The sequence below is a fragment of the Protomyctophum bolini genome (genome assembly GCF_963924005.1).
Source record: "Protomyctophum bolini genome assembly, chromosome: 17".
NCBI lineage: Eukaryota > Metazoa > Chordata > Actinopteri > Myctophiformes > Myctophidae > Protomyctophum > Protomyctophum bolini.
Genome location: NC_137878.1, coordinates 30,974,053 through 30,987,892, shown reverse-complemented (window position 1 = coordinate 30,987,892; position 13,840 = coordinate 30,974,053). Strand labels below are relative to the sequence as shown.

General features: G+C 42.2%; 2 protein-coding genes across 2 annotated transcripts; one reads left to right on the top strand and one right to left on the bottom strand.

Moving 5' to 3' along the window:
* Positions 1-6: 6 nt before the first annotated feature.
* LOC308331708 (uncharacterized protein) lies at positions 7-3,633 on the bottom strand (the record flags this gene model as incomplete). Its single annotated transcript, XM_080787200.1, has 2 exons — positions 3,411-3,633; positions 7-309 (listed from the first exon to the last, which is right to left on the bottom strand). The coding sequence occupies exons 1-2, from the start codon at positions 3,612-3,614 to the stop codon at positions 7-9; spliced, it is 507 nt and encodes a 168-aa protein (XP_080643326.1). The 5' UTR covers positions 3,615-3,633.
* Positions 3,634-7,455: 3,822 nt separating this feature from the next.
* On the top strand, positions 7,456-13,657 carry slc30a8 (solute carrier family 30 member 8). Its single transcript, XM_080787372.1, has 9 exons — positions 7,456-7,572; positions 8,322-8,491; positions 9,409-9,555; positions 9,950-10,103; positions 10,707-10,873; positions 11,128-11,240; positions 12,163-12,268; positions 12,827-12,961; positions 13,169-13,657. Exons 1-9 carry the CDS (start codon positions 7,502-7,504, stop codon positions 13,312-13,314), a joined length of 1,209 nt encoding a protein of 402 aa, XP_080643498.1. The 5' UTR covers positions 7,456-7,501; the 3' UTR covers positions 13,315-13,657.
* Positions 13,658-13,840: the final 183 nt, after the last annotated feature.

The following is a 13,840-nucleotide window of genomic DNA, read 5'->3' as shown; positions in this document are numbered from 1 at the left end:
AAGCGTTCAAGGCACGGAACTTCTCCTGTTGAACATCCTCTTGGGCCAAGACCCAGAGGCAGAGGGTGGCGTCATCATCCTCACACAGGATACGGAGAACCCAGCTTCGCCTGAACTGGAGTAGACACTATTACCGCTTCCCTGCTCACTCGCAGAGGCCCAGTAGCTCCCGTCATCTATGTTGATTGGCTCCTCATCCTCTTCTGACTCCTCTTCCTCATCGGACAGCTCCTGCTTGAGCTCCTGGATGCCAGTGTGAAGGTCCATCAACTGTCGGATCAAAGCTTGGTCCTGGGAACGCATCTCCATCTGCACACATATAGGTAGTAGGCACGTTTATGTATTGTATTTAACGGAGGAGACAGACAGAAGGACAGACAGGCACGTAGGAAGATTATTTGTACTTTTGTTTCAACTTCTACAACAATCGTTTTTCAGACAACGATGGCTGTGAAACACGTTGTTAGATTGCTTTACACTGCATGTAACAACATTATTTTATTGAACATAGCAGTCAGCAGACAAAAGCTGTCAGTGAGAAGAAAGCTAAGCATGTCCTTATACAAAGAGACCCTTTCAAGTTGTCAGGTTCATGTCCTCAGTGTGAAATATTGTGTGCTGTTCCAGCCGTTCCATTTGAGCACCATCTTCTTTCAGATGCAAATGCCTTTTTCCTAGTCTTTCCCTTGTCTCTTTTACGAGAGCGGCTGTCTAATTGCATGCATTGTAAAAACATTTGGCATTCCATCAAATGTGGAGTCCAAATTTGTCCAAAGGAGTGTGGTATAGTCCGAAACAAAAACACATCATGGCCAATCTGCATTTCTTTTCTTTGATGATTACTGCACCAGGCTGGGACTGGGCTCTCAGGATGGAAGATGCTGGGTTTCGTTGTCTTTGTTAGCACAGGGGGAATGAGAGAAGAAACATGAACTTTCCTTTGAAATGGTTGAGCCTAAAGGCTTCCTGGGGTCCCACCCCTACACGCACATGCATGAAAGCGTGCGCACACACACACACACACACACACAGCACACACACACCACAGAACACCAACAACTACTGCCCCTTCAGAGCTTCTTTCCTACTCCTTTATGAGGAACCACTGAATACTGGGCCTTGGCCGTTGATCATAAGGCATGATCATAACTGATGTAGACTACCTCTTTTGTGCCTATTTGATGCCACAGGCACACGAATAGAGAGGGGCCATTTCAGCTCAAGTGACTGAAACCCTCTTAAGAGAGCAACTTGCATTCATTTGTTGATCACCGTGAAGTGGAAGTAATAGGTTTTTTTTAAACAGTTGTTGTCTTTTGTTGTCTCAAGATAAGAACATCAGTTCTACTTTTACTTTTTGGTTGATCATTTGTGTCGGAAAATTGAGCAGATGTCTATGCAATTACTAAAACATTATTCCAAGAACCATTTTAGGTGGGTGTTTGTAAATTGTCTAATCTAAATTAAGGTTCAACTTTACGATACAGCTGTGGCAACATTGCAAGCAGTGATATTCTTGTACTTAGATCTTCCTTAACAGCTAAATACTGAGAATAGCATATGTTCCAAAATAGAAACAAATAAAATTAAGGTGAAAATAAAGTTTCATTTGCATAAATGTAGATTGAGAGATTATGATCATGTACAGATACTAGTGTATAGTGTATATGTATTCATTTATCTGGACCTTATTAATCCAGAGGGGGGAATTCAGTTTGAGCGGATGGCTGTTCAGATGGACATGATGAACGCACTGGAGGTCCTGTTAGGTTAAGCATCTTGCTCATGCAGGAACACTTCAACATATGATTAGGATTACCAACGGCCTCTACCACTAAGATACAACTTCTGCATGGCGATGAAGTGAACAGAGCAGTATAATATTGAATGCCTTGATGGCGTTGATTGAAATGCCTGATTTGTACTCTGCTGTGTGGCGAAAATAGCAGATCTACAAGCTCACAACATGTCTACTGGATTCTAGTTCTACTGGATCTCCTCTCCACTAGTCCCTCCCTATCATTTTAGTCTAGTTTTTATTTGTTGAAGAAATTGTCATATTTAGTCATAGTTTTAGTCCTTCGTTTTTATTTCGTTTTTGTTCTTTTGAAGAAAGGCAGTCCACGAGCATTTTTCATCATAGTTTTATTCAATGACATTAACACTGTATCACAGGATATGGGATGGCTTGCTTGCTGTCTAATAACTAAAGTCCATCAGACACTAGACAGTGGTGCAACATTGTAAGAATGATCAATTTGTGAAAATGGCATTGCTCCATATGTTTTATTCGGCCCATATTATGTTTGTGTGTGTCTATTGTCTAACCATCTAATCATTAGATGCGAGGATATTAGCGCATGAACAACTTTTCGTGATTGACCAACGGACAGACAAGAGACAGACGGATCTCAACAATGTAGTCTGAAGGCCTTCATGTCAACAGGCTCGTTTGAACACCTTGCGTTCTAAAGCTTTCTGTGTGCTTGACACTTGGTTACCATGACAGGCTGCTGTAAATGCCAAGGCCCAAGACGTATATCAATCAATGACAAAGGGCCTATACAACTGCTCGCTCTCTCACACACATACACACTTGCACACGTCTTTCTGAATTTATATATCACACGTCGTATCATATGCGCACACATGTACACGCACGCATGCACACACGCACTTACGAAAGCACACACACACACACACACACACACACACACACACACACACACACACACACACACACACACACACACACACACACACACACACACTATTTAACTGGGGAGGATGTTAGACACGGTGACAGTGTGATAACATGACCTGCACACATCTTAGACAATAAAAGGGGCCTCCCACACAATAACATTCTGAATGAGCTTGCGTCGTAGGTCATTTTGTTAGGATGACAAATGTCTTGACCTTAGGCCTTAACGTGGCCAATAAAAATGCATCTTCTGTAGTCACTGGAACCCTACTGTCTCCACAGGACCACACACACACAGGAGGCTTCATGGTTTGGGTGTATTGGCTTTGTTTGGCTATATGAAAAACATCTAATACCATACCTAAATGTGACAATTACTGGATTATTATTATTATTATTATTGCCAATTTCAGTGTAGGTCTAGATATTTACCTATACCATCCCATCACTCAATTATAGTCAAAAGCTATTCCTTTCTTTTTGGAATCTTATTGCGCTTGTTTTGATCATAAAAGATAATCAAATTGTTCCTTATTCTTTAGTTTCAAGTGAAATTTCAATAAAACCGTTTTGTAAATCACATACTGTATAGGCCTACTTTACGGCATCATAGGTATTCAAACAAGTCGTAAAAACATTTGAAAAGAAAAAGAAAGCAACTGAATCCCTGAGTGAGAGCATTGTGAGAATTTGACTCCAGTCTTACCAGTTCCTCACGTAGCCATGCCAGTGCACTCCCAATGTCCAGTTTGCAGGGGCTGCACGCTGGGATCCCATCCCCGAAGCAGCCGCCTTGCGTTCGAGGGTCCCGGGCCCTACGCGGAGCACTCTGCCCTGCTGACATGCAGTTCTGGAAGGTGGTGGTCTTACAGGAGAAGTCTCGCAGCCTGGTGAGGACCACTTCCATCATGGTATAGGCTCAGCTTGATCTGTTAATTTAGTTAGTTGTTTAATGATGTGACTGTCTGTACTATAAGCTGATCGTCTCGGCTGTGCTAAGATCACAGCGTCGTCTGAAGAATGCTCTCTCTACCCTCTCTCTCTCCAGTCCTTCTGTCTTGAGTTCCCTGGATGCTCTGCTGTGGACTATCAGATTTATGAGAACCCCCCCCCCCTCCCCACATACACACACACGCACACACACTCACACACACACACACACACACACTCACACGCGCGCGCGCACACACACACACACACACACACACACACACACACACACACACACACACACACACACGCACACACACTCCGATCCATGTCTGCCTTTCTGTCTGTCTGTCTCATTTAGATCGACACTTTGTCTCATTCTCTCTAATTCCCTCCCTCTCTCTGTCTTTCATTGTCTCTCCCTCTGTGTCACACATACCTTGCCTGGTTGACATGGTCGCCTGGAGTCCAGTGTGAGTGTGACGCCACAGCAGGGCTAACGTCACTACTTTGGTATTGAGTGACCACATGCAGGGGGGCTGTTGTTTATCACTTTTCTCCCCACAAACACACACACACACACACACACACACACACACACACACACACACACACACACACACACACACACTGTTCAGCAGAAGAACCGGGAGGTGGGAATGGGGGGTATAGTTTCTAAGGATACCGTCATTGTGTACCCAAGGACTTGCCATGTGATGTTCTTGGCTTGTAGTCATGCTACAGCCGTTAGAAGAAAACCTATATTACTTAATGCTGTTATGCTCAATTATTCATTCAGTGACACCGTATGTACACATGCATCCACGCACACACACATTTAACATCTTTATTTGCATTCACATTTTACAAGAAATTCTTGAATACAACACACACACACACACACACACACACACACACACACACACACACACACACACATACGCTGTAAGCCTGTAACTGAGGTAAGTTGTAACTCCAGCAGCACAGGATCGTCCACTTGGAGTCTAACAAACACTCACTATGTGTGAACACTGACTATTTCCTTGTTTCTTTCTGCAGCACCTAGCAACCCTTGCAATAGGCCTAAGCCAGAAATGTTAACACTTGGCCAGTCACCCACAGACCCAGATTCTAAAGTCTATCAACAATACAACAATATAGGACTAAAATAGAGCCTCCGGTGACGCACTGGAGGCTATTTTTAGAGTAAAATCCGTTACACTTTTAGATCACTTTGAAAAAGACTGACAGGCTGTTTTAGAGGCTCCTGTGATAAAAAAATCTAAAAAATCTGACCTAATTCTTCTTTATGTTGATAAAAACATGAAAGAAATTAGAATAACAGTGTAAGCTGAATCTATACACCATTGGTAGTTTGGTTGGCAACTGTGTTCTCAATACATTCTGAAAAGTATTGTTTGAGATGAGCCCACTAGCCATTTTCACGAGCCTTCTAGTTACACACCTCCTGTATCCATTCTCTCAGACTAGCGGGTGTGGTTTTCTGGTTCCACTGAAAAATCGTCCGTTTCTCATAGAGATTTACAAAAATATCCAGGCATCCAGGATCCTGGTGAATCATGACCATTCTGTGAAAAAAAGAAAGAAAAAGAAAGAAACCTGTGTGTGTGTGTGTGCTTTTGACTGATACCTGTCCATTTCAACTCTAGACGGGCCTGCCCCAAAGTTATTAAAATTGAGATCTTACCCCCCATGCCAAAGTGCCAGCGCTCGCCCAGCAGTCTGCTGTCACCCAGACAGGTATGTTGAATTTATTGATCTGACCCCCCATTCCAAAGCGCCAGCACTCGCCCAGCAGTCTGCTGTCACCGAGGTGGATGCGTGCACAAAGGGCGAGGTCGCTTCTCGCCCCCAGGCATCTCACTGGTATAATTAAATATTAATTTATTATATTTATATTTTATATTTATTTTCACAGAAGGTTTTATGGCCACGATTCACCAGCATACTGGATGGCTTTATTATAGGCTTAAAATAATTGATACAAATATTTCTGTAAATCTCTATGGGAAAAAATGAATGGACGATTTTTCAGTGGAACCAGAAAACCACGCCCACTGCTATGCCCTATTCTCTCAGACATCAGTTGCCTGACAATAACTCACCTGTTTCCATTTCACTAATCAGCTTGCAGCCTATAAAACTTAACTGCAAGATCCTATTTGATGTGTCGTGTCTTTGTTTGTCCTGGTCTCAGTGGTCTGCCTGTTCTTCACTCATTAAACTGTCCATGGCCACTTGCTGTTAGGATGTTAATGGCATGTTGGTCACATATAGACCCCTAGCCAATACAAAGAATTGCTCAATGCTGACAGCCGGCCAGAATGTATACTGTACTGTATATAGACAATATTTTAGGCCAATAAAAAAGACTATATATATACCAAATGTCGCACTTTAAACAAAAGAAGCCTGTTGACTGTCTGCCAAAAAGTATGTTTGTAAGTTTGTTTTGTCGTCTGCTTCGTTTTTGTTTTTGTTACGCAAACTATTAGATGGCTCTGATCCTCACCTGACACATTGTGAATGTGGCTAGGCCTATGTTTAGTTTGACATTTAGCCCCAATATGTGACATATTGGAGCTAGTTTGAAATTATAAATGTAATTACCAGTAGGCCTATTAATTAAAAAAAAAGTTTTTTAATCACACCTGTGTGAAGTGAGGGGCGCTAATATTATTAAAGTCTAACTCATGTTGATTAGGTGATGTAAAACAAACGGTGCCAACACAAACATTAAACGTCATTAACAATAAAGAGAATACGTACATTTTCCCTTCATTGTCAATGCGTTTACAAACTTTGAACTAAAGACAAACATTAAACCTCGCCCCTCAAAAACACACCTGTGTGAAGTGAGGGGCGCTAATATATTAAAGTCAATGCATGTTGATTAGGTGATGTAAAAGTTAACAAACGGTGCCAACACAAACATTAAATTATCTTTATTGTTAATGGCATTTGATGTTTGTGTTAGGAACAAGAGGACTTAAAATTTCCCTTCATTGTCAATGGCATTTTTAAAACAAACATTAAACCCCTCAAAACACGTATCAATAGATTAAACTGTAGATTAAATAATTTGTCCTCCCATACCCATATAAAAGTAGCCCAACTGTATTTGTGGTAACAATGTTCATTTTTCTGAATATTCAGAAGAACTTTTGACTGCAGAATCCTGTCCTGGAATGATGTATGTGTGAATGTTGCCACCGTGTGGCAAATGTTGGAATATAGTCCGAGGGAAAATGTTGTTTCAAACTTTTGTGTATATTAATTGAGCAAACGTTTTTATAATCTTTCTGCTTCATAAACCAAAATATACTAGGCTATATACGGTAGGCTACATCTGTCATCATATATTAGTATTAGTATTAGTCCCATGGCCATCATCCCCAATTTCCCATGACCTTGTAGGTATACTATAGGATAATGGTTTGATCTTTTCATGATGAATCACACGTCACGTCGACCCTCCGAAGGTGCTGCTGCTGCTGCAAGCGGCTTTGTTGAGGGCGGCCTTGTGACTTCTTGCACACGACACAAAGGCTTCATGAAATGTGAAGGGTTTGCACCCTTGGTATTTATTACACGTCCTTAGTTGAGAATGATAGTCAACATGGTGATGATCTAGAGTAGACAGACTCAGACATATGGCATAGGGGTCCCGGGTCCGTCTATTCGCTGGTGAACTTTCAAAATGAACTGCAACAGAAGTTCATATGCATAGGATTTCTAGGCTATGGGATTATTTTATCAATTTAATTTCTTAGATCGCGCTTAAAATTCAATCTATTTGAAAGGATTTATTTAAATTCGATTCGGATACTTTAGTGGGACTTCATAATGTTCAAAAAGAAGAACCCAGAAAGAGTGCTCCTGGTGACCGAAGAAAAGAAAATGTACAGCATGGACAGGTAAAGAAAACGTGTTTGTTTCCCCAATACGAAATGTTATTGCTTGAGTGTGTCTGTCTGTCTGACAGACAGACACCCTACACAAACATAATTTAACCATAACGGGTCTACTTAAAAGTACTAGTGTAGCCTATATCTGTCAGAATGGTTAAGTGTCTATTTAACAGCTCACTCACACAATGATTAGCCTAAATCCACACCTTGACTATTTGTGTGTCGATAGAAATCGATTTACTCCCTTTCTTTGTCAGTGTTTCTTTGCTCACGGTCTCCTTCTCCCCCACAATATTTTATACACACGGGCCGGGGCGGGGGTCTCCCTCTCTCATTCTCATAGCAGTGCGCAAACATCTCCCCATCAGCTACAATAAGCCTCGTTGTCTTCTAATCACATCACTGTCCTTCCTTGTACAGTAGTACTGACTTACAGCTCTCGCCTGCTGCAGGGTGGGCCACACACAACTGTTAAAACGATAGGTTTGAAAATGTCAATTTATTGTATTAAATAAGCAACTCATTATAGATACATAAACAGATAAGCCTGGGAACTGTATTTTTGGGCTATATTGAAAGATATTCCCCTGCAGCAAGCAACTCATAGCCAAACAATTCAAGTATTTTGCTAACTATAGACTGATCCATATCCAACCATACAAATAATAAACAAACACCATTTAGAATTTTAGGATGACCCACCCTTACTTAAACTTCTTTCCTGAATTGTATTTTTTCATTTATCAACTGACCAGTGTGTCCACTAGTGAAGATGGCATTCAGAAAAACGGCAATGGTGAAATCAATCATTGCCATGACAACAGCCATGCCAAGGAGGACCGTGAGAGAGAGAAGAAAGTTGCCAGGAAGAGGCTGTATGTTGTCTCTGTCATCTGCCTCATTTTCATGGTCGGGGAGATCCTGGGTGAGTCTTTCCTTCAATTCTGCTTCCTCCTCCTCCTCATCGTCTATGTCTGACTGCTGCATAACTAGCCTACACCAGTGGTCCTCAAATTAACATGTAATTGGCCGCAGAGCCCCATCTGAACATATTTTGAACCAGGCAAGCATCCCATACAACATTTGTATTTTTAAATATGGCACATTTACACTTTTACAATCTCACAAAGTGTTGCATCACGACACGTTGTGAGCTTGTCGCTTGTCTAAATAAAAGAGGTTAAACTCATTTTAACTTATTATGTTGGTGACCCCTCGCCCTCGGAGCCCCCCCAAGGACCCATGGGGGTTCACATTGAACCACTGGTCTACACAGTAACTCCTCAGTGCTATTTTAAGGATTTGATCTTCAGAGGATTTTATCTACAGTAGGCCTACTTCAGTTCTGTGACTGCCTTTACCTTTAAAGAGATAACCACACCAGAGGGTTGCCATGCAACTCCTTGCAACATGCAACTACTTGCAAAAACTATTCCCAATGGTAGTTGCAAGGAGTTGCATTGGTGTGTTTTGTTTTGTTGCGAGTAGTTGCAAGGAGTTGCAGCTGGTGTTGTTTGGGCCTTACAGTCTATGGTCTTCACTGAATCTATCAAGGTATATAGTTCATCAGATCAGATAACTATACAGCAGGACAAGTAAGATCTCAGACAAATCTCTGATGTCAGTTTTTGAAGGTTCGCTCATAAGGGTGGCTGTTTGGAAATGTATCAATAACTAACTTGTCACACATTCTACTCCTCCCCATATCTCAATCCTTGCCATCTCACAACTTTCTTCATTTTACACATACTTCATCTGCACCTCCTTATGCCATGTGACCCACCTACCTCCTTCTCTCTCCTTTCCCTCTTTCTCTCTCCCGTCCTCTCCATCCTACTGCAGGTGGGTACTTTGCAGGTAGCCTGGCGGTGATGACGGACGCTGCTCACCTGCTGGTGGATTTCACCAGCTTCCTCATCAGCCTGTGCTCCCTGTGGCTCTCCTCCAGACCCGCCACACACACACTCAACTACGGCTGGCACCGTGCAGGTGGAGGCCCACAGTTATAGGCTTTTTTTTGTTGTTATTGCTGCTGTTATCTTGATAACCAGGATGTTCCTTTCACCAAAGTACGAGGTAGAAATAATGCATGATCAAAGATAAGTCACACACATCCGGCCCCTTGAAGGTAGGTGCTGGCCACACAGTGAACCGAGATCAAAAAGTAAGTAGTGCCAGACACTAGCTGCCTTTGAAAAACATTATTTACCGGTACTTAATCAACCACAGTGACATTTCTAGCCCATGCTCTTCTTTAGACTCAACAGAAGTAATGTATCCGTATGCACCTCATTTCTTGTTTCTCATTCCCTCTCTCTCCTCCAAATCGTCCACGTTTCGTCCCTCTCTAAGCTACTCTCTCTCCATTTCTGTGCCCGTACAGAGATCCTGGGTGCTCTTCTGTCAGTGTTCACAATATGGCTGGTAACAGGTGTGTTGGTTTACTTGGCTGTTGAGCGCCTCATCAGTGACGATTACACCATCGACGGAACTGTCATGCTCATCACTTCTGGCTGTGCTGTTCTGGCCAACGTTATGTAAGTCAAACAGATGTAACTTCATCCTATTAACAATCTTTGGCCAGTACAGGCTTACAGTATAACTTCAAGGATCATTAAGCATGACATAAGAACATTTTAACTTGCCCTAAACATGCTACCACAAGAAAGGGGTTAATACTACTGTATGAAGAAATGATCAACCAAACCTCTACTGTGAGGTACGACAGATTCTCAGTGAGAGCAGATTAGAGAGCTTCGCCACTACAACTTTTTTCAACAAAGACAAAACAAAAATAATACAATTATTCCATGACAGCACCCTTAAAAGCCCCCCAGCCCCTCTTTGTGTGTGTGTGTGTGTGTGTGTGTGTGTGTGTTCCATCATGACAGCACCCTTAAAAGCCCCCACAGCCCCAATTTGTGTATGTGCGGTTCGCCGGTTATCGGTTATTATTGTGTGGGTGGGGCTTACCTAATCTTTATTTAAGGTTGATACCTTCTACTTAACAGTCCTGTGTTTTTGTCACTGCAGCAGGAGTGTGTGTGTGTGTGTGTGTGTGTGTGTGTGTATACTGTGACTTCATCTACAAAAGAGATTTGATAATGAACTTGTACTATTGTTTTGTTCTCTCTGAGCAGCATGGCCCTCACTCTGCATCAGTCTGGACATGGTCACAGCCACGGCGGGCTCAGTTCACATGGGCATGGTCATAGTCACAAGAAGGGCGAGGATCATGCCCTCAACCCTACGGAGGAGAAGGATTGCACCCCAGACCCAAACCAGGCCAAGGATGATGCCGGGCAACGTAGCAGGGATGTGGAGCAACAAGTGGTGGAGCATGGTATGGTGTAAACTGTTTCCAAAACAGTGTGTCAAAAGATTTAGTTTTTAAAATATATTTTTTAAAGAATTGTATACATTTTAACAAACAAACAACCGAACAAATTAATCTAAGAAAGTCCAGTGAGTAAATAAAATCACATGAACTGAGTGGTGCAACTCCTCTCTCTTTTTAACTTTAACTATCATTATTTATGTATTATATATATTTGCCTTCAGGAGGGAGGGCCAAGCAGGAAAATGCCAGCGTCCGTGCAGCCTTTGTTCACGTGGTGGGAGATCTATTGCAGAGCGTCAGTGTGCTGGTCAGTGCTATCATCATCTTTTTCAAGGTAAGCGGTCACTGTGCATTTAGTAACCGTTTAAAAAAGTAATAACAAATGAGGCACATGAAGCCATAGATTATAGTGATTTTAGAGGGGTCATTCGTAACGCCCCATAGCTGTTCTAAAATCATTGTAAACCATGGCCTCTTGGGGCTTATTACTTTCATGATCTTTCATTTATTATATTTTAACATCATTTTATTGAAATATTGTCAGAGTATAAGTCTGAAAGAAACCCTTCTAGTTTCCTGAAAAAACAAACAAACAAACAAACTCACAAGACAAACATGTTAACACTAATGTTAAAATCACACTAAGCTCTGTTGGGAACAGGCAGGAGCACATCCTTCACTTTGATAACAAAACTCAGAGTGGTGGCAGTGTCAAGAGTGGACACGAAGCCATAGGCCTCACTCACACCTTTACAACAGACTGATGTATGCTTGTTGGTCACATGGTTTGACACAACATTTGTGTTGTATGAGGGGGGGGGGGGCAGTCGAAACACAGCCGAAAGCCATACAACAGCTTGTAGTCCAAAATGTTGTATCAAACCATGTGACTTCCATTGGAAATGCATTGGGGCGGCCATGACACTTACAGTATATCTTGCTTACATCTAGCATGCATCAATGTTGTATGCTAGATCGAAAGGTGTGAGTGAGGCCTGAGGCTAGCCTTTTTGCTTCCCTCCCTTTTGTGTGCTTTTGAAGTCCTCACCATGTGCATGACATAATCACCCAAGGCACTCAGTAATGCTGTGTTTTGGCCATCCATCGGTCACGGGAAATACCAAAACTAGACTATTTATTCTATTCTATTCTATTTATTCATGCTGTGATGCTGCGCCGCCAGGACCATTAAAGCAACTCTTAGTATTCATTGTTCCCGCTTGTGTGATTTCACAAAGTTTATCTGTTTCTTTCAGCCAGAGTATAAGATAGCTGATCCCATCTGTACCTTCCTCTTCTCTATATTTGTCTTGTGCACCACTTTCACCATCATGAGGGACATCCTCCTTGTTTTGATGGAAGGTAAGGCAGGAATCCCACACGCCTGATTTATGTCCACAAGTCGAACAACTCTCACACCTTTTAAAATGGGAAAATACTGCTATGTTACAGTTATGCAAATTTTGTCAAGACCTACCTCACCCGACTCTTTGTTGCTGAAACGTATATCAGGCTTTATAGGCTACACTTTTAAAATAACAGTCTGTGGAAGCAAGTCTTCAAATGCACAGAATTTGACTCATATTGAAATTTTACCCAAACATAAAAATATAAAATGATGAATAAAACCGGTAGAGCAGCAGGATGGGAACCATGATGTTCCCAGTTCGATCTCAGGCTCCCCAGAGTTAGTGTCGAAGTGTCCTTGAGCAAGACTCAGACTCTGAACCCCTAATTGCTCAGGATGTGCAGGTAGGTGCCTTGCATGGTTTCCTCCACCATCTAGCACCATCGGTGTATGAATGGGTGAAAGTAATGCATCTATGTAAAGTGCTTTGGATAAAAGCGCTATTTACTAACATATGCTAACTATACATATGCATACCTAACTCTGTCTCTTTTTCTCTCTCTCTACCGCAGGCACACCGTCAGGGGTGAAGTACAGTGAAGTGCGAGAGGATCTGCTAGCAGTGAATGGTGTGACCGCGGTCCATAATCTCCACATCTGGGCCCTCACCATGAACCAGGCTGTGCTGACAGCACACGTAGCCATAGGTGAGAGGAAAAATGGCCACACAAAAACATCCAGTTCAGTTAAATTCACGGTAGCACGCACGATAAAATCCTGTTTTTAAATTTAACCCAAACAATGCACCTGTAAAGATACATTTTTACTGTGTCAATGTGTGAGGCAATGGACTATCACTGTCCTGTGTTTCACATCACTTTCATCTTGCTCCCCCCCCCCCCCCACCCCCTCAGATGACTCAGAAGATGCCCAGTCTGTCCTTAGGGAGATGACACAGGTCTGCTTCTCTGCTTACAACTTCCACTCCGTTACCATCCAGATGGAGAGGCAAGCAAACCTCAAGCCTGGCTGTACCCTGTGCGAGGACCCCAAGATGTAGGCCTCTCTGTGGGGCGTTCTTTTTAAATGGAGCCCCTCTGAGAGGTGGCTAATAATATGCCACTTTAAAGAAGGCTACGCTACTAACAGGACACCTCTTTAATTGGTGTGACCTTCGTGGTGATAAAGTTAACTGGGCGTTCTGAACTGGCGCTGAACTTGTTGTGCAGGGGCGACTCGATGGTCTGTGACAGTGTGTTAATCCTCCAAAATAAGTTATTTACATGATAATGGGGAATCTGTCAAATGACCATAGCTTTTGGGTTGACTATTTTGAATGTCAAAGAAAGTAATGTTTTGTGGAAAAGTGGCTATCCTTTCCCCCATGCTGTATTTTGCCTGGAATGTAATTAGCTTGACTTTTTAAAGTGCACTGTGTTGTGAATCTGCACATGATAGCTGATCATCAAGTGCTATCAAATATTCCTTATTTGTAGCTATTTATCAGTGACCTCGCCAGAGTAAATGTTTTAAGCATTGTTTGTCTATTGTTATAATTGTTAAAAATCAAATTGAAAATAAAAGGC